The 26801-nt window shown below is 56.1% G+C and overlaps 1 protein-coding gene across 1 annotated transcript; it reads left to right on the top strand.

Annotated features, from left to right (window-relative positions):
- Window positions 1-441: 441 nt before the first annotated feature.
- GRAP (GRB2 related adaptor protein) lies at window positions 442-26801 on the top strand. Its single transcript, XM_002747853.6, has 5 exons — window positions 442-550; window positions 5635-5732; window positions 11122-11244; window positions 23164-23332; window positions 25371-26801. Exons 1-5 carry the CDS (start codon window positions 473-475, stop codon window positions 25554-25556), a joined length of 654 nt encoding a protein of 217 aa, XP_002747899.3. The 5' UTR covers window positions 442-472; the 3' UTR covers window positions 25557-26801.

The raw sequence follows: 26801 nt of genomic DNA, 5'->3' as shown, positions 1-26801 counted from the left end.
GTGGTGGCTCACAAGGGCCTTGAGTGCCAGGGACTAGGGCATTACAAGAGGCACCAGGGTTTAGGAAAAGATGGAGGGTCATTGGCAAATTGGTGAATTGGGGGCCAGTATCTGGTGCCATGAGACTCAGAGCCTGAGCCAGCAGGACGGCTTTACCAGTCCTCCAGATGCCTCTGTTTTACAGATGACAGAATGTGGGCACAAGGGGGCCCCACTCCCAGAGCTTCAGGGAGACTCCCCCGGCACCATTCCTGGCACCTGGGGGCTGAGGTGGGGACCGAGCTGGCTCACAAGCCTCTGTTCTGTGACATGTCTCTGTTTCCTGTTTCTCCCCCATCAGGGGCAGTTTCAGTCTCAACTTCAAAAGAACAAACACGCACTCAAAACAAAGGAAGACGGTCCTCGACTGCAGAGGAAGCAGGAAGCTGTCGGCCTAGCTCTGAGCCCAGCTGCTGGAGCCCAGAGCAGCGACATGGAGTCCGTGGCCCTGTACAGCTTTCAGGCCACAGAGAGCGACGAGCTGGCCTTCAACAAGGGAGACACACTCAAGGTAGGGGGGCTGGAGCCAGCTGAGTTGGCCCCACATGGGTGGGCGTGGATTTAGGCACTGAGGCCTGGGACCATCCCAAGCAGACGGTGGTCACTGGGAGACAGGCCCAGCCTCTCCAGTTATTGGCTGTGTGACTCTGGACAAGCCACCTCCTCCCTCGGAGCCTCAGTCTCTCCATCTGGGAAATGGGGAGATAACTAATGGCTCTCCTTTGGGGCTACTGTGAGGATTCAGTGAGATATTGCCGCAGTGTCTGGCTGGAGTTAGTTCAACCCCCAGCTTCCCAGGAAAATGTTTGAAAAGAAAATTGTTGAGAAAGGGAGAGAATGAGAGCTAGAGAGAGAGGCAGACAGAATGTGGGAATGAAGGACAGAGGGAGAAAGAGGGAGGAGAGTTCTTAGGAAAGAAGTACACACGTTCACCTAGTAGGGCTAAAACAGCTACGATGAAAGCGTCAAGGATGAGCTTCCCAGGAGTGTAGAGAAAAGGGAAAATAGAGTCATACTGCAGTTCATTTCTCCTTGTCTGGGCTGCTTTTGACAGATATTGCAGCCTTCCAAGACGGTCTAGACAGATGGGCCTGTGGAATCTGTCTCTGGAAATGTCCTTGTTTAAGGTTTGCATGTGAAAGCCAGGCCCAGGATTCTGGGACTGGCCATGCCAAGTCTTCTGCACTGGAGTTACCACTAAACCACACTAAGGAAGTCGCTGCCCTTCCCTGGGCCTCAGGTCTCCCCGCTGGAGCAATGGGTGTCACACTGGATGCCCCTCCATGCTGAGCCCTGGGCACTGCTCTTGGCCACAGCTTCAAGCACATCACGCCGTTATAGCCAGGCCCTGAACTCAGCAGCATGCCCCACGTCCCATTTAAGCAATGGGAACTGACACCCCCATTTCACAGGTGACTAAACTGAAGCACAGGGAGGCGACATGAACTGCTTGGTATGGAGTCAGTTTTGAAGCTGTGCGTCTTTGACTAGAACCTGCGCTTGGTCTGCGCTGGGCTGGGGGTTGGGGTCCAGAGGAGAAGGAGCAATTCCTCCTTCTCTATGTTGGGGTGCTGGCACCTGGTGTCACTGCAGAGCTAGCTGTGGGCCTCATGGACATGTGGCGAGATGGGGACAGGGCCAGGCTGAGCACCGGGGCTGTGAGCCCAGGCGTGGCCCTCTGCAGAGGTCCAAGTCTTGGTTTCTCATCTGAGAGCACCTTGAGGTCTCTAGACCCAGGTTTGGTGTTGGGAGGGAGCAGGGCGCACAGCGGGCACGGAGCCAGGCTTAGAGGGATCAGGTGGCCGGGGTGAAGGCTGAGCTCCGTGAACATCCTGTCCTCTTGTCCAGTGCTCCCTGTGGGTTATCCCCTGCCGCTCCACCACCTGCCTGCCGAGCAAGTCCAGCCTGGAGGAGTGGGCAGTGAAGCCCATTCTTCAAATCTCAACCTTGGTCTTGGTTGAAAACTCGGTGACTCATAGACTCACTCCGGACAAATGGCCCCAAAAATCACCTCCCTGGGGCAAAACCTCCCTCCCTGATGGGCCAGGTGTTTCTGGGTGCACTGCATGCCCCTGCAGTGGCCAGCTGGAGGGACATGTGGGTGGTGGCTTCACTGCCATCTCCCCAGGAGCAGCCTGGATACTGAGACCCAGACTTAGGAAACCCTTGTCACCTTGACCTCCTTGGGAAAGGGCGAGGGTCCAGACCCAGCTCAGCCAGCCGGGGCTCCTGCACCTGCTTTCTGCAGCTCCTCATTTTCTTGTCGGCAACTCTGGCAAAGCCCAGCTGAAGCCCCTCCTCTGGCCCAGGCCTCCATTGTCACTCACCTGGCCTTGAGCAGTGGCCATTACTCAGAGCCTGGCCCTCCCCTGTGCATCTCACACCTGCTCCTCCTCCCGCGGCTCCACACAGCCTGGCCTCCTTCCTGTTTCAGGAACACGGCTTGCTCCACCTCAGGGCCCTGGCACTGGTTTTTCCCTCTGACTGGGACACTGTTCCCTACGCTTGCTTTCTTTCTCTTTCTCTTTCTTTTTTTCTTTCTCTCTCTCCCTTCCTTCCTCCCTCCCTCCCTTCCTTCCTTCCTTCCTTCCTTCCTCCCTTCCTTCCTTTCTTCCTTCCTTTTCTCTCTCTCTCTCTCTTTCTTTCTCAGAGTCTTACTCTGTTGCCAGGCTGGAGTGCAGTGGTGTGATATCGGCTGACTGCAACCTCCACCTCCTGGGTTCAAGGGATTCCCCTGCCTCAGCCTCCCGAGCAGCTGGGACTACAAGCACCCCCCACCACGCATGGCTAGTTTTTTTGTATTTTAGTGGAGATGGGGTTTCACCATGCTGGCCAGGATGGTCTCTATCGCCTGATCTCATGATCTGCCCTCCTCAGCCTCCCAAAATGCTGGGATTACAGGCGTGAGCCACTGCACCCAGCCGTTCCCCACATTTTCTTACCACTGGTTCCTTCTTGTAATTTGGGTCTCAGCTCCCATGTCACCTCTTCAGAGAGGCCTTTTTGGACCACCCCACCTGTCCCGTGTGGACACTCTCCCCGCTCCCACCCAGCCATTCTCCATCTGTCACCTGATGTGCATTTCTCACAGCACTCACGGCTACATTAAACTACCTGGACTACTTGTTTCTTCCCTTGTTTGTGGTCTGTCTCTGCCCGCTGGAATGTGAGTTCCTTGTTCCCTGCTCTGTTGTGGGGTGCCTGGCACACAGTGGGTGCTGTCAAGCAGCAACTGCACTGGGTGAAGTGGGACGGCAGGGCCAAGGCTCGGGGCAAGCCAAGGGCTGCCTTTCACCTTGAGCAGTGGTGCTCCTCCAGAGTTGGCCTCCCTCCCCTGTGAGAATTCCCGGGTCTCAGAGGGTCTGGGGCTTTTGAAAAATGTTCACAGTAAGAAATCAGCTCATGTGAGGTAAAGAGATTAAGACCAGCCTGGCCAGCATGGTGAAACCCTGTCTCTACTGAAAATACAAAAATTAGCTGGGTGTGGTGGCATGCGCCTGTAGTCCCAGCTACTTGGGAGGCTGCGGTGGGAGAATCGCTTGAACCCGGGAGGCAGAGATTGCAGTGAGTTGAGGTCACACCACTGCACTCCAACCTGGCGACAAAGCGAGACTCCATCACAAAAAAAAAAAAAAAGAAAAAAAAAAAAAGAAATCAGCTAATGTAACCAATGGGACATTCCTGGGTCCTCTGAGTGCAGATGACAAGGAGATAAAATGAAGCAGGGATTGCATGAGGTATATTCCATGCCATGTCCACACCGCTGCATGCAGGCCAGGCCATAAATGCGCCCATTGGATAGATGAGGACACTGAGGCCAAGGCACAGAGTCAGAAGCAGCCAGAATGTTCTGGAGCCCCAGGCTCCCGGGCATCCTCCTGGAATCCATGGCTGTGGCATGTGGCCTGCTGGCCCTCATTTTCTCCTTAGACTGGGGGAGTTGTTTCCTTTTGTTTGGTTTTGTTGAGATAGAGTCTCACTCTGTTGCCCAGTCTGGAGTGCAGTGGTGTGATGTCAGCTCACAGCCTCCACCTGCTGGGTTCAAGTGATTCTAAGAAGCTGAGATTATAGGCTGCTCCACCATACCTGGCTAATTTTTTGTATTTTTAGTAGATGGGGTTTCACCATGTTTGCAAGGCTAGTCTCAAATTCCTGACCTCAGGTGGTCCGTCCTCCTTGGCCTCTCAAAGTCCTGGATTATAGTCATGAGCCACCGTGCATGGCCTGTTTTGTTTTGCGTTGAGTGAAAGTTTCCCTGAGTCAGCCACCTGCTTCCGTTCGCCCCTGGGGTTGCTGACCTGGCCCAGGCTGCAGGGGCAGGAAGGAAGGGGCCGAGCCAGCCTAGCCTGGCGGACAGAGCAGGGGCAGGGATGGGGTTGCAGCGGCCACCTGTGAGGGTGGGGCCTCAGGCCTGGCCCTAGGACGCCAACCCAGCTCCTCTTGGGAGAATCTCACTGCTGGAGCGGATGGCCTGAGCCTTTGGTACCCCATACCCACTTTTTTTTATCTCAACAAGTACCCCCCAAAGGATTGAGCTGACATGGAGCCTGCTCCAGAACTGACAGGAAAGATGTCCCCTCAAGCTGGGTTCCAGAGACAGAGAGGACTGGAGATGAAAATTGGTGGAACGGGACCCCCCGTGAGCCAAAGACCCCAGGCCTTAGAGTCCTGGCTGACCAAACAGTCTCTGCCTCTCCCCTGCTGTGTGGCCTTGGCCAAATCACTTCCCCTCTCTTGATGTTGACCTTGGGGGGCTAAATGAGAATCCGGGGACACACGGAGGGCATGTTCAGGGAATGGAGGAAGGAGCTCCACCTTGTGCTATGCCCCTCCCTCCCGTGCCTGGCCCTGCCCCACCTCAGTCGCTTGGTTGCTCCCCCCCAGGGACTCCCACCCCCGCTCCTGCTATTTCAGTTCCTCCGGGCCCACCTATGGGACGACGGGGGCCTCACAGGCTGGGAAGAGGAGCCCGCGTGACCAAGCAGGCCATGCTAGGGCTGAGAAGCAGTGTGTCTCAGACCAAAGCACCCCCTTATCTGCTTCCCAGAGCCTGAAATCCCCCCACTGAATTGTCACCCCTGAGCTGTTTAAACGTGAGGGACCCTAAGTGACTGCTGGTGGCAGTGCTCAGGCTGGACCCCCCCCGACCTTCACCCCAAGGCTCGGTGTGTGACATCCAGGTGCTGCGGGCCTCCCAGACTCAGGGGCACAGCCCAGGAAGGGACTCAGGTCCCCACTTCTGTTCCCCCAAATCCCGTGGTCCGCAGAGCTCCGGGTGGTAGATCCTGAAGGTCCGGTCCAGCCACCCCAAACCTCTTATGAGTCCCAAGTCCCCGATGTGCCTCCCTTGGAGTCTGCGGATAGCCTGAGGATGGACTGCCCTGGGGCTGGGGAGTGGGCAAGACTTCGGGACGAGATTCTAACTCAGCCCTTGTGACTATGGGCAGGTCCCGGCCCAGGCCCCCAGCCCTTCTCTGTGAGAGGCACAGAAGCCGGTGCAAGCGAAGCACCCCTGGGGCCTGGCGTGCAGTGGGATCTCCGTGGTGATGGCCGTTCCTTCTGGTGATGGCGTGGCCTTGTGTCTCCTGCCCACAGATCCTGAACATGGAGGATGACCAGAACTGGTACAAGGCCGAGCTCCGGGGCGTCGAGGGGTTTATTCCCAAGAACTACATCCGCGTCAAGCCCCACCCGTGAGTGGACCCCACCACTCCGTCTCTGAGGCTCTCTCTCTCGCCATGGGACCCCCCCTCACTCCTGGGCCTCTGTCCATCTGTCTGAGGCCCCCAGGCTCCACAGAAGCTGCCAGCCTGGGCAGGCACAGGATACTGAGTTCTGAGGACTTGCTCAGAGTGGGGGCAGATTCAGGGCAAGCCCAGGCCTCCACCTGAGGACCTGAGCACCAGAGGATGTCCAGAAGGTCCCCGAGAGAGGACAAGGCCCTGGGCTTTCAGCTGGCTGGGCCACTGGCTGCTGTGTGGCCTCAGGCAGGTCCCTGCTCTCTGTTCCTCAGTTTCCGTATCTGTAACCCCAGGAGGGCAGACACTCCAATCTGTTCAGACTGTGGAGGGTTCTAGAGCTCTTGCTGAGAGCTGGCCCGGCCCTGGGCAGGGGCTGGGTAGAGGGCAGGCCAGGAAGCAGATCCTGTAGGCCCTGCCTTTAGGGTATCGGGGGACTCACATTGGCAGAGCAGAGTTTAGGACCAGGGTGGAGGGGGAGGGGGTAAAAATAAAGATAGGGCTAGGGTGGAGCAGGAGTTGGGGCTGCGGCCCAGCTATCCTGGGGCCTGGGACCTGCCGGCCTAGGGATGTCCCAGGTTGGGCTCTGGGCGGGTGACGGCCAACACTGCTGCCCTGAGAATGGCTCCAGAACAGGCATGGGGCCCAAGAAATCTATGCGAACTAATCAGATACACTTTAAATGACAGCTGAGGCACCCCAGAGACACAGCCACTTAGTCATTCACTAAACACTGGCCACAGCTCCAGGGGGCCCAGCCCAGGTGATGCTGGAGACACAAGGGGTCAGAGCAGCATGTTCTGGGGAGAAAGACAACATAAAGGTCATACCACACGGGAAGACAGTGAGCATTAAGGTGATTTCCCAGGGAAGGCTTCTCAGAAGAGGTGGCAATGAGTGAGGTTTTGAAGGATGTATAGGAGTTGGTTAAGTAGAAAAAGAGAAAGGTGTCTCTGGGAGAGGGTCAGGATGAGCAAAGGGAGAGCAATGAGAGAGAAACTGTGGTGTGTGGCACTGGCAGGAGGATCTCAAATGCCAAGCCATGTGGGGAGCCGTGGAGTGTTAGGGTAAGATTCAGTCAGATGTGGAGACAGGTGACAGGGCCAGGCAGGCTGGAGGGACAGTTTGGGAGCTGAGATGTGTGTGTGGCTGTGGGGTGGGAGAGGAAGGAGGTTCAGGGCCAGGGTGGGGCCTGACAGGTATTTCCTCTTTATCTCTCTTTAAGTTAGTTCCAAAGCTGCCACCACCTCCAGCTTCCTGTGCTGGGCGAGGCCCCTCCCACCCAGGTCCTCAGCCACCTGCCCAGGCCCCAGGCACTCCAAGCCTCCCCCACAGAGGCTGCAGCTCCCACTCTGCAAGCGGGGCTGCAGCCTGGGTTCCAGGCCCCGCTACGTCCCTTGTGGCTATGTGACATTGGGAGGTTTTTGTGGTCTTTCTGTCAATTAAAAGGGAGGAGGAGGGGAGTCTGTAAAGAGAGAGGGACAGAGAGAATCCGACCCAGGGCCACAAGCTGGAGCCAGGCCCCCAGGCCCCTGGAAGCCAAGGGTACATTCAGACAGGCCAGGCCAGAGGGCACGGCGGGGAGCAGTCTCCTGGACCGAGCTGTCAGGGAGGGGCCTTCAGGTAGAAGAAATGGCCTGGCAACGTCTGGAAGGCCGGCCCGCAGCTGCTAAGAGAGTCGCATTTGCTCAGGCAGAGGAGAAAAGATGAGAAAAGATGGCAGTGCCCTGCCAGGCCTGTTGCGGGGATGCCAGTGGTCGAAGCAAGACTTTAGCAGGGCAGTTGGGAGCCATGGAGGGTTCTAGCCTCCCATGCCTCTAGGGTCATCTCTGGCCACTTGTGTCTGGGACAGAGCGGGAATGGGGTCAGGCCCTGACTAACCTGCCTGAAATGGTGCCCAGGTGTGTCCTCAGCTGACCTCAGCACCTGCTCTGCTCCCAAAATAGCTATGGGGAAACTCCAGCTCCACACCTGACTCAGCTCATAAAGGCCCCAGGATGTGGGGGCAGAGGAAGGACTGGGGCCTCAGAAGTTCAGAGGTAGGCCTCATGCCTAGACCAGGCCCTCTCCTTCCCTGAGCACCCCCTCTCACCCCTGTCAACCCCAGGAGCCCCTGGGGGAGGCACAATCTACGCCAAGTGCTCCAGCGCGAGCCCCGTCAGCAGTGGCACCTGCCCCAGCCTCACGGCCTGTGGGTGTCAGGGATGGCTTCCTAGAGGAAGGCTGTGGCCCGCTGGGCCTACGAGTTCCAGTAGAAGTCTGCAGGGCAGGCAGAGACAAGCCTGGAAGAGCATGTGTGGGAGGAGCAGCAACACCCGCAAGCAGCAGCCCATTCATCCATCCTCCCAAGGCCCTCTGAGCTGAGCACCACCATCGCCATTTTTCAGATAAGCAGACAGAGGCACATAGAGGTTGAGTGGCTCTCCAGGATCTCACAGCTGGCATGAGATCGAGCAGGACTGCAGCTGTGTGGCATGGCCCTGGGCTGGGACGCCCTGGAGGGCAGCGGGGAAGCTCATAAGAACAGCTGTGGGGAGGCCAGGCACCGTGGCTCATGTCTGTAATCCTGGCACTTTGGGAGGCCGAGGCTGGCAGATCACCTGAGGTCAGGAGTTTGGGACCAGCCTGAGCAACATGGAGAAACCCCGTCTCTACTAAAAATACAAATAATTAGCTGAGTGTGGTGGTGCATGCCTGTGCAATGGTGCAATCCCAGCCACTTGGGAGGCTGAGGCAGGAGAATTGCTGAAACCAGGAGACAGAGGTTGTGGTAAGCCGAGATTGTTCCATTGCACTCTAGCCTGGGCAACAAGAGCAAAACTCCATCTCAAAAAAAAAAAAAAAAAATGTGGGATGGGGAGAGTCCCAGGCCATGCACTTGCTATGCAATCTCATGGGGTGTGGGGGTGTCTCTGCCCCTATCTGGGCCTCAGTTTCCACATCAGTAAGACAGGGATGATTCTAGGTGGCCACAGATGTAGGACACTGGTGTGGGGGAAGGAGCCAGGCCCTGGGGGTTTCAGGAAGTGCTTTCTTCTTCCTGCCTCCATCTGTCAAACCATGGTGGGGGCGGGGCTTGCAGGGGATGTGGGAGACTCCTGGGAAGGTGTGATTGCGGCACTCTCTGAGGGAAGCAGCCACCCACATACTGATGCCGCCTGCGGGGTTTTGTGTGTTCTTCGAAGAAACCTGGCCCCTCAGGAAACTCCCGTCCTGGGCCACACTGGGCACTGTTCCAGGACGGAGCTGGGGGCTTCCTGGTGGAGGAGCTCTTGGCTGCTCCCCTCCCTGGTCACCCCAACCCTGGGTCCCCTGTGCCCCACTCCTGCTGCAGCCTGTGGCATTCACCTCCGGCCTTGAGACACCCAGGCTGGCTGGGCACCCGCCTTCAGGTCTCCAAATCCCAGAAGACCCAGGCCGGCTCTCCGGATGGTTGCCCCGAGCCCCACACCCAGTGGCTACCTTCCCCACATCCCCTCCCAGGAAGAAAGTCACCATGACAGGGCTGAAAGGCCCGTTCGTTTGCTGGCAGCAGTGGTCTAGAATCTTGTGTCCAGGGGATCGGGCTTTTCCGTAAACCATCGCTCAGACAGGGGCCTCGGAACAAGGAATTTATTTAGCCATGGGGAAGACGACGGGGAAGTGGGGAGCCAGTGGAGCATGCTGTCAGTGTCATTGCTGCTGGGGGCAACTGAAGCTCCATCCGGCTGGTGATCGCCAGCTGGAGACAGCACAGAACGTGCAGCTTGGAGTCATCCCTCTGGAGGGCCGGGTGCTGGGGCACCTACCCCAATGCCCCATCAGTCACCACTGGGAGTCAGACGGTTCCTGGGGGCCTCAACCTGCCCTGAATCCAGGCCAGGTATGTCCGTCACCAGAACAAAAGCCCCGAGGTCTGTGCTGAGCAGCCTTCATCCTGCGGAGGCCACCCAGGGACACAGCCAGAACACTATTGGCACTGGCACCGAAGCCTTCTGCACTCAGCCCGAGGGGTCATCAGCATCCGAGACAGCAGGAAAAGCCCCGCCCGGCTTCCACCACCTGCGCCAAGCTCAGCCTGACTCAGGGAGCGGAGCATTTGTGGAAGGAGTGAGGGGAAACAGTCTGTCATCGTCCCACCATGAGGCCTCCGGCTGCTCTGGGCCTCAGTTTTCCCATCTGAACAATAAAGGGGTCAGAGCCAAAGCAGGGCTAACACACTGGAGCTAGGAAAGCCTGTTAGAGACCAGCCAGTCCCTCCCATGGGGGTGTTTTAGTCCTGCAGGCTGCTGTTGCAGAAGGCCATCCGCTGGGTGGCCTGTGAACCACAGACTTTGCTGCTCATTGTTCTGGAGGTTGAAGTTCAAGACAAGGTGCCAGCTGATTCATGTCTGGTGAGGCTGTGTCTTTTAGCTGTGTCCTCAGGGCAGAGTGGCAAGTGAGCTCTCTGGGGTCTCTCATAAGGGCACCAATCCCATTCATGGGGGGCTCCAAATCACCGCCCAACCTCTAATCATGGCCCCACCTCTAAGTACTGTCGCATGGGGGATTAGGTTTCAATATTTGAATTTTTGGGGGACACAGAGTCAGCCTATAGCAGTGGCTAATTCCTGAAGAGGCCACCAGGCGCCACACAGCAAGATCAGCAGAACTGGAAGAGGAGTTTCACTTCCAGACCCTGGGGGTCTTGCAAAAGTCTAAGCATTTGCCGGGCGCTGTCTGTATACCCAGTTCTGTTTGCTCAGCAGGAAAAGGAACCTGGACCTGTGAAAAAATCTAGGTGGCCCGAGTCTGTGCAATGGGTACAGAGAGAGGTATTTCCTCACCAGATCAATGCTACTGTGATTTTTGTCATCTGTTTTTATATTTTTTGACTTAAGTGTTTTATAGGAATGGAGGTGAGGGGGTGTCTCACTGTATTCCCCAGGCTGGTCTCAAATTCTTGGCCTCAAGTGATCCTCCTATCTCAGCCTCCCAAGTAGCTGGACTACAGTCACGCACCACCAAGCCTGACTTATTTTTTGGCTTTAAAGAATCTGCCATCTCAAAGGGAAAGTGACACTGAGCTTGGCTGGGTTGTGGCTCACTGGAGTATGACTTTTCTGTTTCCATAGGGTATATGTTTACTGGTAGGATAGGCTGGCCTCAGGAGCTAAATGCTGCTGGGAGTGTGTTCCAGCTCCTGCCTGCCTCTGCTGTGTGATTTTGGATGTATTGTGTCACCTCTCTGTGCCTCAGTTTTCCCATCTGTAAAATGGGCGCAGTCACCTCTCCCTTGTCTCAGACGTTGAACGCCTGGCACATGGTGGGAGGCTGGCTGAGAGCCTGGTTTCCCATGGCCTTCACTGGCTCCCTCTCTCCACAGGTGGTACTCGGGCAGGATTTCCCGGCAGCTGGCCGAAGAGATTCTGATGAAGCGGAACCATCTGGGAGCCTTCCTGATCCGGGAGAGCGAGAGTTCCCCAGGGGAGTTCTCCGTCTCTGTGAAGTGAGTTCTGGCCCTTGGGGGTGTGTGCAGAGGACGGTGGGTGGGTAGAGGGGCAGCATATGAGTTGAGCCTTGAAGCCTGGGATGGTCTCATGGAATGAGGGTGGAGGGATGGCATCCTTGTAGAGGGAGAAGCCCGGGCAGAGGCCTGGAGACAGGCAGTGGTCTGGGCACCCCAGAGTGCAGCCCAGAGCAGTGGGGTGTGTTGGGAAAGCAGGCTCAGGCCAGCTGTGCAAGGCCTCAGGGTCCAGGCTTTATTCTAGGAGCACAGGAGCATCCTAGATTCTTTATCAGGAGGGGGCGATGTCCAGGGTGATGTGGATAGATACTGGGGGCAGGAGAGTGCTGAAGTGCCCAGAGCATGTCCAGGATGTGCTTGGGACAGGATCTCACCCTCTGTGATGTAGTTGGGAAGATGCACCCTAAGGCCAGGCTGCCTGGGTTCGAATGCTGCTTCTGCCACTTCCTGGCTGTGTAAGCTTGGGCAAGTCACTTACCTTCTCTGTGCCTGTTTCCTCACACGTAAAATAGGCCATTGCATGGAATAAATGATTTGGTATATTTAAAGCAATTAGAATAGTTCCTGGCAGGGAGGCAGGGAACATCTGGCACTGGATTAGGGGGGGTCCTCAGCCATGGGCAGCACGGAACCCCATCCCAAAGGCCACACAGGGGTGATGGAGGAATCCCGGCTGGAAGGTAGCAGCAGGAATGGGGGTAGGGAGAGACATGGTCAGCTCCTGGCTTATCGCTGTCCTTCCTGCTTTCAGGGCCTGGAAGAGTAGAATCTAGATGCATTAATTTAAGGAATATTTGTGGACTACGTGCCCTGTGCCAGGATGCTCTAGCGGTTGGGGAAACCATAGGGGAAAAAATGAAGTTGCTGCTGTTGTGGGTTTCAGTCTTAGTGAGTGAACAAGAAAACACATGAAGACAGAATGAACCAAGGTGGTCAGGAAAGGGCTCTGAGGAGGTGGCATTGCCGAAAGATCTGAACTAGGAGGTGGAGGCTTCCCAGGTGCCCCGGAATGAGGAGGACCTGGGAGGAGAGGCTTCCAGGCAAACGGAACAGCGTTTGCAAAGACCCTGAGGTGGGAATGCGCTTGGGTTGTTTAGGAACCCAGAGGAGATGGTGTGGTTGAAGCAGAGTCAGTGAAGGGCAGGGGCTGAGTTCCAGCCACATCTAGTAATCATGGAGGGCCTAAAAAGAGGCCGGTTTTCTCTCAGAGTGAGAGAGAGCCATGGAGGGTCTTGAGCAAGGGAGAGATGTGACTGGACTCCTTTTTTTTTTTTTTTGAGATGGAGTTTTTCTCTTGTCGCCCAGGCTGGAGTGCAGTGGTGCGATTTCGGCTCACTGCAACCTCTGCCTCCCTGGTTCAAGCGATTCTCTGCCTCAGCCTCCAGAGTAGCTGGAATTACAGGCGCCCACCAGGCTAATTTTTGTATTTTTAGTAGAGACTGGGTTTCACCAGGTTGGCCAGGCTGGTCTCCAACTGCCGATCTCAGGTGATCCAACTGCCTCGGCCTCCCAAAGAGCTCATTACAGGCATGAGCCACTGCACCTGGCTGGACTACATTTTTAGCAGATGCCTCTGGCTGCTGTGAGGAGAAAGAAGTGTTGGTGGGGGAGCATGTAGGGGGAGGGCGTGGCTGCAGAGAGACTGGTGGGGAGTCAGGCAGGAGGTGATGGCCTCTGGGACTATAGAGGTAGGGGCTGAGGGGACACAGAGAAGTGGCTGGGCCCAGGCGTGGAGGTGTGTGCGGGGCCACCAGTAATGCCAACTCTCAGGGTTGCTGTGGGCACAGAGCATGGAATGGAGGAGGCGCTCACCCTGCCAGCTCTTACTGTCACCATCAGAGTTAGGACGGGGTGGCAAAGAAGCCACCCAGAAGGAAGGAATGAAGGAAGGGGTGGCCTGAGAGAAGTGCAGCATGGCCTTTCATGACCTTCTAAAGGATGAAGGCCAGGTGTGGTGGCTCATGCCTGTAATCCCAGCACTTTGGGAGTCTGAGGCAGGCAGATCACTTGAGGTCAGGAGTTCAAGACCAGCCTGGCCAACATGGTGAAACCCTGTCTCTACTAAAAATACAAAAACTAGCAGGGCATGGTGGCGCACACCTGTAGTCTCAGCTACTCAGGAGGGTGAGACATGAGAATCACTTGAACCCAGGAGGCAGAGGCTGCAGTGAGCTGAGATTTTGCCACTGCACTCCAGCCTGGGTGATGGAGGGAGACTCTGTCTCAAAAAATAAAAATAAATAAAGGACAAAGCAATACAGGCCCGTGTCGACAGCCAACACGGGCTGGGTGTGGAGAAGGAAGCGTGACGGGCTTGGGGTCAGGGGATCCCAAGAAGCAAATGAAGGGAGATTCAGACAGGCTGGGCCGTAATGGCCCATGAGGGCTCCTGCTGGGGGGAAAGCATCACCACCTGATGCCTTCCAGGCTCTGCGGGGTCCCTGTGGCTCCCCTGTGTTCATCTGGCCCATTTTATAACAAGCTCTTCACTGTGTGGGCTCAGCACATCTGCTGGCCCTGCAGGGTGGTGAGCTCCCCTGGACCGGGAGGCACCGAGAGAGGCAGGAGACTAGGGTCAGGAAGGTGGCTCATTTATTGTTGTGATAAAGGAACACCTAGCAGGGCACGGTGGTTCACACCTGTAATCCCAGCACTTTGGGAAGCTGAAGCAGGCAGATTGCCTGAGGTCAGGAGTTCAAGACCAGCCTGACCAACATGGAGAAACACCGTCTCTACTTAAAATACAAAATTTACCAAGTGTGGTGATGCATGCCTGTAATCCCAGCTACTCAGGAGGCTGAGGTGGGAGAATCGCTTGAACCCGGGAGGCAGAGGTTGCAGTGAGCTGAGATCGTTCCATTGCACTCCAGCGCAAAACCACATCTGAAAATAAAAAGAACACCTGAGGCTGAGTAATTTATCAGAAAAAAATGTTCATTTGACTTGGTATTCTGCAGGCTGTATAGGAAGCATGGCGCTGGCATCTGCCTCTGGTGAGGCTGCAGGTTTTATGCATGGTGAATGCGGAAGGGGAGCCGGCATGTCACAGGGGGAGTCAGGGGGCAAGTGGGGTGGGAGGTGCCAGATTGTTTTCAATGACCAGACCTTACTCATTACTGCAAAGAGCCACTGATACAGGTCTGTCCCATGACCCAAACACCTCCCACCAGGCCCCACTTCTAACTGGGAGTCAGGTTTCAACGTGAAATTTGAAGGGGACAAACATCCAAACCATATCAGGGAGGCAGATCCGACGTCTGAGGGGTCACAGCCCTCCACTCACCCCTCGCCCCCCCAATTGGTGGAACCAGCCATCAGCCTTGTTCCCTTCCCTTTTCTCCTGGGAGCAGACTGATGATCCTGAGGGTCAGGAAGGGCTTGTGCCCCCCTCTGAGCCTCTATTTCCCCATCTTAAAAATTCAAGCACTATCAGCATGTGCGCGCGCGCGTGTGTGTGTGTGTGTGTGTGCGCGCGCGCGCTGGAGGGTTACTGGCCCTGATTGCCCACCCCCAGGGTAGTGTAGGCACCTGGAGCCTGGAGTCCTCTCGGGACCGCCCCCCACCCCTCAGCCCCCACTTCCCTGCAGCCCCAGGGAGCCGCAGCTTCTTCCAAGTGTTGGCTGACCAGGGCCTGGTCATCTCCTGAGAATGGCATCCGCCAGGCGGCCTGGCCTGGCTCTGAGTGGCTCCTGGAACCAACCCCAAAGCCCAAGGTTACCCAGCAAAGTGGGGGCACAGGGGACTCAAACCATGCCTGGAGCTGGAGTTGAGGGGGAGGGGCTGGCCCTCCCTTAGCCCTCCTTCCTCCTCTAACAAATCATGCGGCCTCACCCTCTCCATTAGCGCCCCGGTGTGCTGCCCTCTTCAGGCGCCTCTCTGTAAGTGCAGCCACCTGTGCACACGCACGTGATCAGGCCTGAACACCCCAGGCTTATGAGTTTGTTCAGCACGCATTTATTGAGCATCAGCTGTGTGAGAACCACAAGGCAGGACTGGAACAGGAGAAATGGTCACAGCATGGGCCAGCGGTCTCTATGATGAGCAAATGAATAAATGAAATTTGGTGACAGTGGATACATTCCACATAGTGAAGGCACCAGAGAGGAGGTGACATCTTAGTTGGGCTCTAAAGCATGAGTAGGAGTTTGGTGCACAAAGAGAGTAGTTGATTTGCCAGGCACGGGGAACAGCATGAGCAGAGACCTAGAGGTGGGAAGCGAGGGGTGTGTTTGGATAACAATGTGTTTTCTGATCAGGAGGGAAGATAGACAGCCCTAGGGAGCAGTTCTTGAGCAGGAGAGCCAGCACCAATGTTTCCCTGGAAGGGATCTGGAAGCATCCCTCAGAGAAATCCTGTGTCCTCCAGCCCCTTCCAAACCAAGGCACGCTGGCCAAGTGTGCCCAAGTCAGAACCATCAGGAGCTTCCTGGGCTCAGCCGGCTGTGGTTTGCACACAGCACCCACAGGTGGTGCCCTTGATCCTTGCTTTTTCCCTGCCTGGGCCTGGGCTCCTGGGTCCTGCTCCCACTCCGTCCATCCTCTGTCATGGGGCCTTTCAGTGGTCCTTGGACAGCCACCAAGCAACGGTCAGAGTAGGAAGCTGAGACTCACATGGGGTATGTGGCTAAGAGCATGACATTTTAAGCAGCAGTCAGCTCTGAAACCTGCTAGAGGCTGGCTGTATAATCCTGGGCAAGTTACTCCTCTGAGCCTCAGTTTCTTCATCTGTAAAATGGACAGCTATGTAGCATGTTTTGTGTGATGACTGGCACACAATAAGTTCCAGTTATCATAATTCTATTAAGCCTCCAAGGACCAGACACCATGCTGGGGAGGGATTAGAGAGCCCCTCCTGGCCTGGAAAGCTGCCCCCCACCCCCGTTCATGAATCCAAGGCTCTTAGAGAAGAGACAGCGGCACAGCGAGGCAGGGAGCCCAGACGCTGGGAAACCAGGTGACCCAATGGCCATCTAGGAAAGCAACAGCCTGGCCAATTTGTAAGAGCTCTTCTGCCTTCGCTGGTTGGCCCTTGGGAACTCTGATGCCACTATGAATGGCATCGCCAGCATATTCACGCCAAGCCCTGTAAAGCTGTCAGAGGTGGGTTTATGGGCCTCATGCTGCCTCCCAGAGCAACTGTGGCCACAGCTCGCTGCCCTTTACGAGTTTACAAAGGGCTGTCCCCTCCTCCTCCAGGGAGCATGTCTGAGCTGGCGGACAGCAGGCCAGGGGCCAAGGCTGGCGTGCCGTGTCTGGGCTGCCTAACTTTTGCCCCATACTCCTGTCTAAGCTACTGTGGACTCTTCTGCCACAAATGACAGTTTGTTCCCAAGTGATGTATTTGCCTCTTTCTAGCCAGAGGTACCCTGGAGTCAATGCACATGGGTTTGTCCCGCCCATCTGGTCATTGAGCTCCTGCTGTGAATCTCAGGGACTGGGATTCAGCCACCAACTAAATAGGACAAAGCTCTCTGTCCCTCAATCGATCGAGTGCTACTGGGTGACAGACAATAAGCAATTAGGAAATTATATAAAATCTTACACAATGACCAAGACTTTGGAGAAAATGAAACAGGAAAGGGGTGGGGGTGCAATGTTACAAGGAAGGGGCTGACTGCAGGCAGGGACGGGGAGAAAGTGAGGAAACGTGCATGATCCCCAGGAGCCCTGCTTGCAGGTAAGGAGATGGAAGCAGGAGAGGCGCAGCAGCCTCCCCGAGGCCACACAGCAAGGAACTTAGAGCTGATGCCCACCGACCTCTGTGCCCTAAGAGACCTGGTCTGTCCTCTCTGAGCTCCAACGACTAAGCAGGAGTCTGTCTGCACTCTCCCAAGGCCAGCTTCACTCTAGGTCCTGTCTGCTACATAACAGTGTGTCCACCCTTCCTTTTGGGCCAACTGAGGCCAGAGAGGACCATGCCTGAGGGAGATCGCCCAGCACGGACTCAGCGCCCAGGTGGCTCTGCAGGTCCACAGGCCCTGGTTGGGGTAGTGGGGGTACCTAGGGCTCCTGCCCCCTCCCCAGTCTGGTTTTTCCTCTCTGGGCTGACACTGTTACCTTTGCTGCTGCTGCTGTTCCAGGCCAGAAAAACCCGCTGGGCAGGACTGGCTGCTGCCAGCATTAGGCCTGACTTGGTCCCTTGGGGTTTTTCAGACAGCCCAGGGGCCAGCCTAGCCCCTGTCCCCTGGGTAGGTGGATATAGAGATCACACAAAGAGACAAAGACACCCATGACTGCTTAGTGAGAGACTTGCACATAGCAGTCACTCCCCAGAGTGGGAAACACACACACACACACAAACACACAAGCATGCCGGGAATGCATACTCAGACACAGTGGAGACGCTCTCACACCCCCAGGCACTGCCCACTGGAGTGAATGGCTCCAGCCGCTCCTCCGGTCCCCAGCACAGGCCCACAGTCCCAGCGCCCCTCCCTCCTCCAGCTCTGGGAGGCTCATGCATCAGCGCTGGCTGCCCTGGATCCAGCCCTCCCGGTTCCGGGGCCATCCAGACTCAGATTCAGTTCCTCCCGCAAGCCCTGAAGTTCCCACAGGCCTTGGGAAGGGAAGTGGAGTGGAGTCTGGAGAGGATCCAGAGGGAAGCCCCAGTCAGAGGGGTTCTCAAGTGCTTTGAGGCTCTGCCTGGGCCTTGAAGGATGGTTAAGGCCAAGACTAGACAGAGAAGAGGGAAAAGGCAGTATTCCTGGTGAGGGCTATGAGCAAGAGCCCAGCTAGGCTGGAGAAACAGGCCAGGCTGGGAGAGGGAGTGACTGAGCACGGGAGGTGGGAGATGGAGGCAGCCCTACTTGGCCTCAGGTAGGGGCCGGCTCAGCAGGAGGGGCTGCACCCAAGCCTCATTGTCCTCTGCTGTCAAACAGGACATTTGGACCAGGTGGGAGAAAGGATGAGATTTCCCATTTACTGAGCACCTAGTGTGTGCCACACACAGACTGGGGGGGTTGGCACATGTGTGTTTACCAGATTTGAGAATTCTCCAATTCCCAGTTAGAAAGCCCTAGAATTCCTGGGTTCCTGGCTCCCTTTCCCTTATCTCTGGTCCTCCACTCCCTGACCAGAGAACTGCTCCAGAGAACTTTCTGTCTGCTCCAGATAACTTTCCGAGTGTCTAAAGATGACCCTCAAGTACCATAAAATTGAAAGTTGCTGTTGTTTGGAGTTGAAATCCTTTTCAAACCCACCCCACCCTTTCTGTCCCCTCACCCAGGGGAGTCGGGCCACCTGTATGCAGGCCCCTCCTCGTGGCCAACAGGGAGTCAGGGCCTTCTGCCTGGGTACCCAGTGCCCCAGAGTTGGAGCCATTGGGACCCCTGTCTCCAGGCTTCTGGCCTGCCCAGCTGTGGGTCACTCTGCTGCTTGGAGCAGCACTCCTCCCTGTGCACCACAGCCAGAGTCCAGGAAACCCTGGGCTGGTTAGCATGTGGCACTGGGGAGTCATGGGGCTCAGAGGCTGCCTCTCGGAAGCCTCTCTCTGGGAGGCTTCAGTAAGCCAGACAGGGCAGGAGACACCTGTCTGCCTGCATACCCGCCTGGGTGTCATGAACACATGGACACAGGTCCCAGAGCTGGCAACACAAGTGGCTGAGTCACTGGGAACAAGGCCCGCTGACGGCACAGGAGCAGCTTTGTCTCAGGTTTGGGGACCATTGCTCCACCTGTCCAGAGCATCTGTTCTCATGCGGAGAACTGGCTCCGTTTCTGGCGGTGTGACCCTGAAGACCAGAGGCATCTCAGAGCCATGGGTCAGTAACCCCAAGGTCAGGGTCAGAACACCTGGCAGGCTGCAATCCCAGTTCAGAGCCAATAGCAGAGGGTTTCAGGAACAAAGCATCACAGTGAGGTCCTGAGGCTTGGGCAGTGATGCTCGGTTTGCTGAGTCCCAGCTAGACCTGACCTTCGGGGTCCACTCCTGCCTCCCTGCCTCTTTAGCGTCTCATATGCAAGCCCTTATGAATAGAAAGTTACAAGAAGGCTGTGAGAGGGGCTGAGGGACCCAGGAAGGCTCTGACTCTGAGTGATGGGGTCTGATGTAGCTCTCAGAGGATGGGCCGTTTTATCTGGGCCTTGAGGCATAAGTAGGAGTTCAAGAAAAATTCCTTCCAGCTGGAGGAAATACTGTGTGCAAATGCCCGGAGGGATATTTAGAAGTCATTTGGGGCTGGGAACTGTGGCTCACACCTGTAATCCCAGCACTTTGGGAGGCCGAGGGTAGGCAGATCACCTGAGGTCAGGAGTTTGAGACCAGCCTGGCCAACATGGTTAAACCCCATCTCTACTAAAAATACAAAGATTAGCTGAGCATGGTGGTAGGCGCCTGTAATCCCAGGTGGGCGGGAGGCTGAGGCAGGATAATCGCTTGAACCCAGGAGGCGGAGGTTGTGGTGAGCCAAGATCAAGCCATTGCACTCCAGCCTGGGGAACAAAAGGGAAACTCTGTCTCAAAAAAAGACCCCTTGACTGGGATGGAGTAGGGGGAATCCCATTTTTCCCTACTCCTCACCCAGATCAGAGAGTGGGAACCTTGAATACATCTTTATCTTAAATCTTTCATCTTAAAACATCAATAAGGCAGCAAGCGGCCCCAAGGGTGACAGATGGAGAGACTAAACCACAGGCAGGGATAAGACATGGAGCAGCAGATCTGGGCAGCTGGGGTGACACCACCCTCTTGTTCAGGAGAACCATAGGCCTGAAGGAACTCAGGCTGTGGGTGAACCCCAACTTGCAAATGTATTACAACCAAATTGTTTAACCAGATTTTAATTTGCAGCCCAGGAGGGGCGTGTGTGTGTGTGTGTGTGTGTGTGTGTGTGTGTGTGTTCGCGCACGCACCATCAAGTGCTTTGGACTGGTGGTTGGATCTCATTTAGCCCAAATGTGAACAAAATGATCCCTAGCGTGTGGCTCAGGAGGCTGAGGGGCACTGCCTCCCAGTGGCTGTCCTGTGCCCCTACCCTGACTCACTCAGTTCACAGGGTCCCAGGCTTTCCCAGCTCTCAGCTCTGCCAGACACCTGAACAGGTGCCCTCCCTTGGGGTCCTGAACTGTGTTCTTTCTGGTCAGGAGCTGGGGCTGTTCTGTGTTCTCCCCATAGCCTCCAGCCCAGCCAGGTGGGCCCAGGGCGGCTCTGTTGGCAGCACCTGCACAGCCCCTGGGTCCCAGGCCTCTCAGCTCCCTTGTAAGGAGTGCACCAATGCCCACACGGAGGCCTGGAGAGGTGGGCTGGGTTATAAGTCCAGGAAGGCTGGCTGTAGAGCTGGGAAAGGTGGCAAAGGTTTGGCCAGGCAGGGAGGGAGGAGGGCCTCCTGGGGGCGGGGGTCACAGCCCAGATAGCAACATGGCAGAGCAGAAACAGACCTGGAATCATGAGCTCTGGGACAATAGTAATATCATAATTGGAATAATTATTATTGCTATTGTTATGTGATAATAACCAATCAGGAGCACATTAGGCAATATTTTACATGTGTGAGGTCAGATGTGGCCCCAGCTCTGACCTTTCTCACTGTGTGGCTCTGGGCAGGCCACAGCTGCACTCAGGGCCTCAGTTTCCCCACTAAGGCATGAGTAGGAGTTCAAGAAAAATTCCTGACTGGATGCAGTAGCTCACGCCTATAATCCCAGCACTTTGGGAAGCCGAGGCAAGCAGATCATCTGAGGTCAGGAGTTCAAGGCCAGCCTGGCCAACCTGGTGAAACCCCATCTCTACTAAAAATACAAAAATTAGCCAGGCATGGTAGAGTATGCATGTTGTCCCAGCTACTCAGGAGGCTGAGGCAGGAGAATCACTTGAACCTGGGAGGCTTGGAGATCACAGTGAGCCACGATCGTGCCACTGCACTCCACCTGGGTGACAGAGTGAGACTCTGTCTCAAAGAAAAAAAAAAAAGGAACAATTCCTTCCAGCTGGAGGACATACGGTGTGCAAAAGCCTGGAGGTGGGTTTAGAAGTGGTCTGAACCCCTTGACTGGGATGGAGTAGGGGGACCAGAGGGTGGGAACCTTGAACACATCTTTGTCTTACAGTTTTGTTTTGTTTTTTAAGATGGAGTCTTGCTCTGTGGCCCAGGCTGGAGTGCAGTGGCACCATCTTGGCTCACTGCAACCTCTGCCTCCTGGGTTCAAGGGATTCTCCTGCCTCAATCTCCCTAGTAGCTGGGATTACAGGCGCCTGTCACTATGCCAAGCCAAGTTTTTGCATCTTTAGTAGAGATGGGTTTCACCATGTTGGCCAGGCTGGTCTTGAACTCCTGACCTTGTGATTTGCCCAGCTTGACTTTCCAAAATGCTGGGATTAAAGACATGAGCCACCTCGCCAGGCTTCTTTATCTTAAATCTTTAATCTTTTTTTTTTTCTTTTGAGACAGAGTTTTGCTCTTGTTGCCCAGGCTGGAGTACAATGGCACTATCTCTGCTCACTGCATCCTCTGCCTCCTGAGTTCAAACAATTCTCCTGCCTCAGCCTCCGGAGTAGCTGGGATTACAGGCACCCGCCACCATGCCCAGCTAATTGTGTATTTTTAGTAGAGGTGGGGTTTCTCCAGGTTGGTCAGGCTCTGGTCTTGAACTCCTGACCTCAGGTGATCTGCCCGCCTCGGTCTCCCAAAGTGCTGGGATTACAGGCATGAGCCAACCGCGCCCAGCCTTTTTTTTTTTGAGATGGAGTCTCACTCTGTCACCCCCACATCCAACTAATTTTTGTATTTTTAGTAGAGACGAGGTTTCACCATGTTGGCCAGGATGCTTTTGAACTCCCAACCTGAGGTGATCCACCCACCTTGGCCTCTCAAAGTGCTGGGATTACAGGCATGAGCCACTGTGCCTGGTCTCTTTATCTTTAATCTTAAAACATCAATAAGGCAGCACGCTGCCCCAGGGATGACCGGTGGAGAAACTAGACTACAGGGCCCAATTTGCTCCTCCTGGGCAGTGAGGCAGTCCAGCCACCCCCACAGCACAGCAGGGCAGTGCCGTAGTCATGTCTGCCAAGATCTTGACCCACAGCCGCACTTGGTCCAGTCGCAGCCCCACAGGGCCCGTCCTGGGTGGGACATGCTGAGTGTGAGAGGCTCCAGTTAGGTCCTTCTGCCTGGTCCCAGCCAGGACAGGCTCTGCCCTGGACAGTTTTGAAGAGCAGGCTCTCTCCTCCACTGGGCTGGAAGATACTTGGGGTGATTTGGTGGCAGTGGGCTGGAAGGCTGGGCACAGACTGGGAATGAGAGAGAAAGGGGCCCGTTTGCTTCATCAGAGAGGATATAAAGGAAATGAAGCTGGATATGTAAGTGAGCCAGATCTTGAGTCTGAGGTGTTAGAGTTTACCCTGAGGCCAACGGAGAAGCCATAGAAGGTTTTTGGGAGGGGGAGGACATGAGACATCCAACATGTCTGAGCTCCTCTCATACCAGGAGACTGGTCTGAGTCAGGATGAGTCTAGGACCTGCTCCCCAAGGGACCGTGGGACTGGGAGGAGCAGGGAAGCAGGGAGAATGTCCAAGTGGAGGGGAATGATGAAGAGATGTGAAGGAGATGCTCTCTGATCCCCACACACTCAGAGCCACTCATTTCACGTTGCCAGTATGCGGGAGTCACTGTGCACCTGTCCAGCACGGAGATGGTGTCATCGTGAGGAAATGGAGGGTCAGAGAAGTTGAGAGACTTGCATGAGGTCACATAGTGAGAAGGTGGCCTGGTTCAGAGCCACACCCTTAATCCCCGTATTCCACCGTCAGATGGAGCACCCCAGACCTCATGTGGAGCTGGCTCAGTGGGGCCTGTCCCACCTGCACCTTATCTGACTCCAGATGGTAGTGAGACGGGAGAGCCCCTGGGCCAGCCAGGCAGGGCCGGCCACCGTCTGACACGGCCCTGGGGCCTTTCCCCTAGCTATGGAGACCAGGTGCAGCACTTCAAGGTGCTGCGCGAGGCCTCGGGGAAGTACTTCCTATGGGAGGAGAAGTTCAACTCCCTCAACGAGCTGGTTGACTTCTACCGCACCACCACCATCGCCAAGAAGCGACAGATCTTCCTGCGAGACGAGGAGCCCCTGCTTAAGGTAGGGGCGGGTGAGGGCTGGCCTGTGGGAGCCTCTCTGCATCTCCTGCCTTCTGGAGCAGGGGAGATGCTGATTCCAAGACCAAGCACAGGCCTGGCCTCCCTTCTCCAGCAGTCTGGTGTTGCAAGAGGGGTCTGGCCGAGGCTTCAGACTTATATCCTGGTGGTGGCTGGGGTGAGACTTGCAAGGGTGGGAAAGGCGAAGAGGGAAAGAAAAGCAGAGGTCAGAAGGAAAATCCCATGGGGATAAACCGTCTAACTTGTTCTCAGCTCCTAGAATAGTGTGTGGCACACAGTAGATGCTCAATAAATGTTCACTGAGTGAAGGAAGGCACAGACCCCTGCTGAGCCTACTGGGTACCACGCACTGACTGGGTCTCTGTAGTCTGGGAGCCTCGTCGTGCCCATTGTACAGATGAGGAAACTGAGCCTCAGAGAGTACATGACTCATCCAAGGATACTTACCTGGTAGGCTTAGTCCTGATTTCTGCTTCCAGAAGAGTTGACCTTGGGTGTGAGGCAGCTGAGTGCTCGTGGGTGGCTGGCCACGGGGTGAGGAGTGGGGGTCGTCAACCTCTCCACCTCACAATAACAGCAATTTGCCAGACAGCCCTTTCATCAAAGGGCCCCAAGGGCCAGCTCTTAAGCTGATTAGGATGCCGACAATAGCCACTGGGGTTAATAGTCCAACAGGCTGTTTTCTTCAGGAGCAAGGATGTTGGCAAGGCCTGGGGCTGGAGATCATGACCCTGGGACATTTGAACTTGGGCTCTGCAGAGGATATGGGGAGTGTGACCAAGGCCTGGCGGGAGGCTGATAATCACGGCAGAGAAGCTCCAGCCAAGTCCTGTTCCCAGCACCTCCCTGCCATCTTTCCATGTGATCAGAGGCCAGTTCATCCCCTCAGTTTCCCCTCTGTTTAGTAGGATGAGCCCTGGGGTCTGATATGCCAGGAAAGTCAAACTGCCTTGCAAGACCCTCACTAGCCCCTCTTCTCTTGGCCTTCCCTGCCCGACCCTGAGTGCCCAGATTGCTGTGAACTGCCAGTCTCAGGCACCACTTCTCCCCAGCTGGCCCCTGTCTGCCAGATCTCCATCCTCTTCCCTGTTAATCCCCTGGGCCAGCTCTGCTCAGAAAATGTGAGGGAGCCAGGATGGAGCTGGGGTGGGGGCGACTGAGCACTCCCCTACACCCACCACCTCTCTCTGGCCCGGGCCCTGGGGTCCCCCACCCTGTGGCGTGACTCCAGAGCTGCCTCAGTCCCCTGGGACCCATGACGCCTCCTCCTTCCTGGGCAGAGAGCTGCTAATTACAGCCTCTCTGCTGATCCTATCACTCGTCCTGGATGAGATTCTGCAGGTTCAGAGCTGAGATCCTGGTGGGCAGGCAGCACCAGGGTGCTTGGTATAATAGTCATGGCACCGGGCAGACGACCTGCAGAGTGCTCCTGTCCAGCTGCTCTGCACAGGTAGGGAAGCTGAGTTCCACAAAGGGCAGGGACCTACCCAACACCACACATGGGGCATAGATGGGACCGGAATCCCAGCCTGAGAGCTCAGAGTGACAGTTCTCTCCCTCAGTGGCTGACCAAGGGCAAGAGCAGTAAACACGGCTCTTAGCTGCACACCACTTTACAGTTTATGAGGCCCATTCTCATGGCTTTGCGGCCTGGAGTCAAAAGCTATCATGGCTGCTGCAGTCAGGGAAATAAGACCCCAAGAGAAGCAGGGACCCAACCAAAACCCACCCTAAGGACCAGGACTCAAGTCCCCTGACCCACCAGCCCTATGGTCCCAGCTGGTCGGCTGGGAAAGCTGTGTTCTATGTAGATGCAGCATCTGCACAGCAGACAGTCAGGGGTGTGGGCAGCAGGAGGCCCAGGGGTGGCACCGCCACTGATCTGGATTTAAAGTGCAATTGCAGTGCTGCCCCGAGACCCCTTCCTGCCTGTGGCAAATCACTTCTCTTGGGCGCCTCCAAGGGAGAGCAGGTTGCAGGGCTTCTGAAAGCACCCTACTAACCACTTCCTCCTCTTGCAGTCACCTGGGGCCTGCTTTGCCCAGGCCCAGTTTGACTTCTTGGCCCAGGATCCCTCACAGCTCAGCTTCCGCCGTGGCGACATCATCGAGGTCCTGGAGCGACCAGACCCCCACTGGTGGCAGGGCCGGTCCTGTGGGCGAGTTGGCTATTTCCCACAGAGTTACGTGCAGCCTGTGCACCTGTGAGCGGCCAGGCAGCTAATCTGGCCAATGGGCCATTTTCTAGGAACTGAGGTCCAGAGAGGACCTGGACACCCCCAGCCTGGTCAAACAGTCAGCGGATGGCCTTGGACTGAACGTGGGCTCCTAACTGCCTCCTGCCACTTCACACAAACTGGGATGGCCCAGGTCACCCAGCAAGGGTACCTAGCAAGGGTGGCTCCGGGGCTTCTGGGCTGGTTGCTTCCCGTTGGCTGCCAGCTGTCTGCCACCACAGGGCAGAGTCTGTGGAGGCCCCACCCACCTCTTCCTGTCAATGGCCTCAGGAAGGCTGAAGACTCCCAGGTTTCACCCACTGGAGGCTCAACCTGAGGAACCCTGGGTGTGGTGAGTGGGTTTACCTTGGACTGACCACCCCCTGGGCCTGCCTGCCTCTCCCTCAAAAAGCCCTTCTAGTTGTAAGGGCCCTTGGGAGGTGGCTTAGCCTCGGAGGACAGACTGCACAGCTGTTGACCTAAATGCACTGGACTGACTCCAGGTGGACACCAACTCCTCAAGAGCCTCATGATTTCAGCTCCGCCCTGGATACTGAGCACCCCACCCCACCACAGGGGGAGAGGCCCAGAGAGCCAGAGCAAGGGGCGGGCAGTGGGGAAGGTAGAGGCACACCCTTCTCCTGTTGGACAGATGACCCTAACGCCAAGCCTTGGGCCCAGCCACGCAGAGACCCTGGCTGCCCTCCCTCTTGTTTGTCTGGGCCCAGGTTCTGCCCGGACAAGCTCTCAGGAGGCTGAGAAACCTACAGGCCAGACAGAAAGTTGGGGCCAGAGCTGAGTTTTAGAGATTGTACAGGATCTTGAATGGGGGAGCTGCCTAGGTAGAGCATGGCCCCTACCTGAGAATGGGAGGGTCCTCCAGAGAATTGCCACCATCAGGGATAGGAGCAGGGCCTGCCCAGAGCCTGGGCAGCTTTGGAAGGTGAGGGGGGACTTGGAAAGGCTTTGAATACCAGGCTGATGATGGAGGGGACAGTGGGCAGGGAGGGAGGGCGAGGAGGCTCCTTCTGGCATTTGGGAGCAGGTGAGTGGAGGGAGCAGTCCCTGGAGGAGGCTGCAGTCCCTTGGTGGAGGGCCTTGCTCTGGCCATGTGGGGCCCTCCCTCCATCCAGTGCTGGCCCAAGACCCTAAGAGCCCTGAGTGTTAGCAAATCTCACTGCTCCTGACCCGACCTGTGTATTCAAAATGAAAGCAGTAAAATCAACATCAGGGTGTC

Source organism: Callithrix jacchus, chromosome 5 (genome assembly GCF_049354715.1).
Source record: "Callithrix jacchus isolate 240 chromosome 5, calJac240_pri, whole genome shotgun sequence".
Taxonomy (NCBI): domain Eukaryota; kingdom Metazoa; phylum Chordata; class Mammalia; order Primates; family Cebidae; genus Callithrix; species Callithrix jacchus.
The sequence above is the reverse complement of the archived record's forward strand: the minus strand, read 5'-3'. Positions and strand labels throughout refer to the sequence as shown.

What these genes read in the sequence shown, in the direction of transcription:
- GRAP (XM_002747853.6), top strand. Translation starts at nt 473, where the DNA reads ATGGAGTCCGTGGCCCTGTACAGCTTTCAGGCCACAGAGAGCGACGAG. An exon ending in GAGTTCTCCGTCTCTGTGAA is followed by an intron (nt 11,245 to 23,163) that starts GTGAGTTCTGGC and finishes CCTTTCCCCTAG; the next exon opens with CTATGGAGACCAGGTGCAGC. An exon ending in ACGAGGAGCCCCTGCTTAAG is followed by an intron (nt 23,333 to 25,370) that starts GTAGGGGCGGGT and finishes CTCCTCTTGCAG; the next exon opens with TCACCTGGGGCCTGCTTTGC.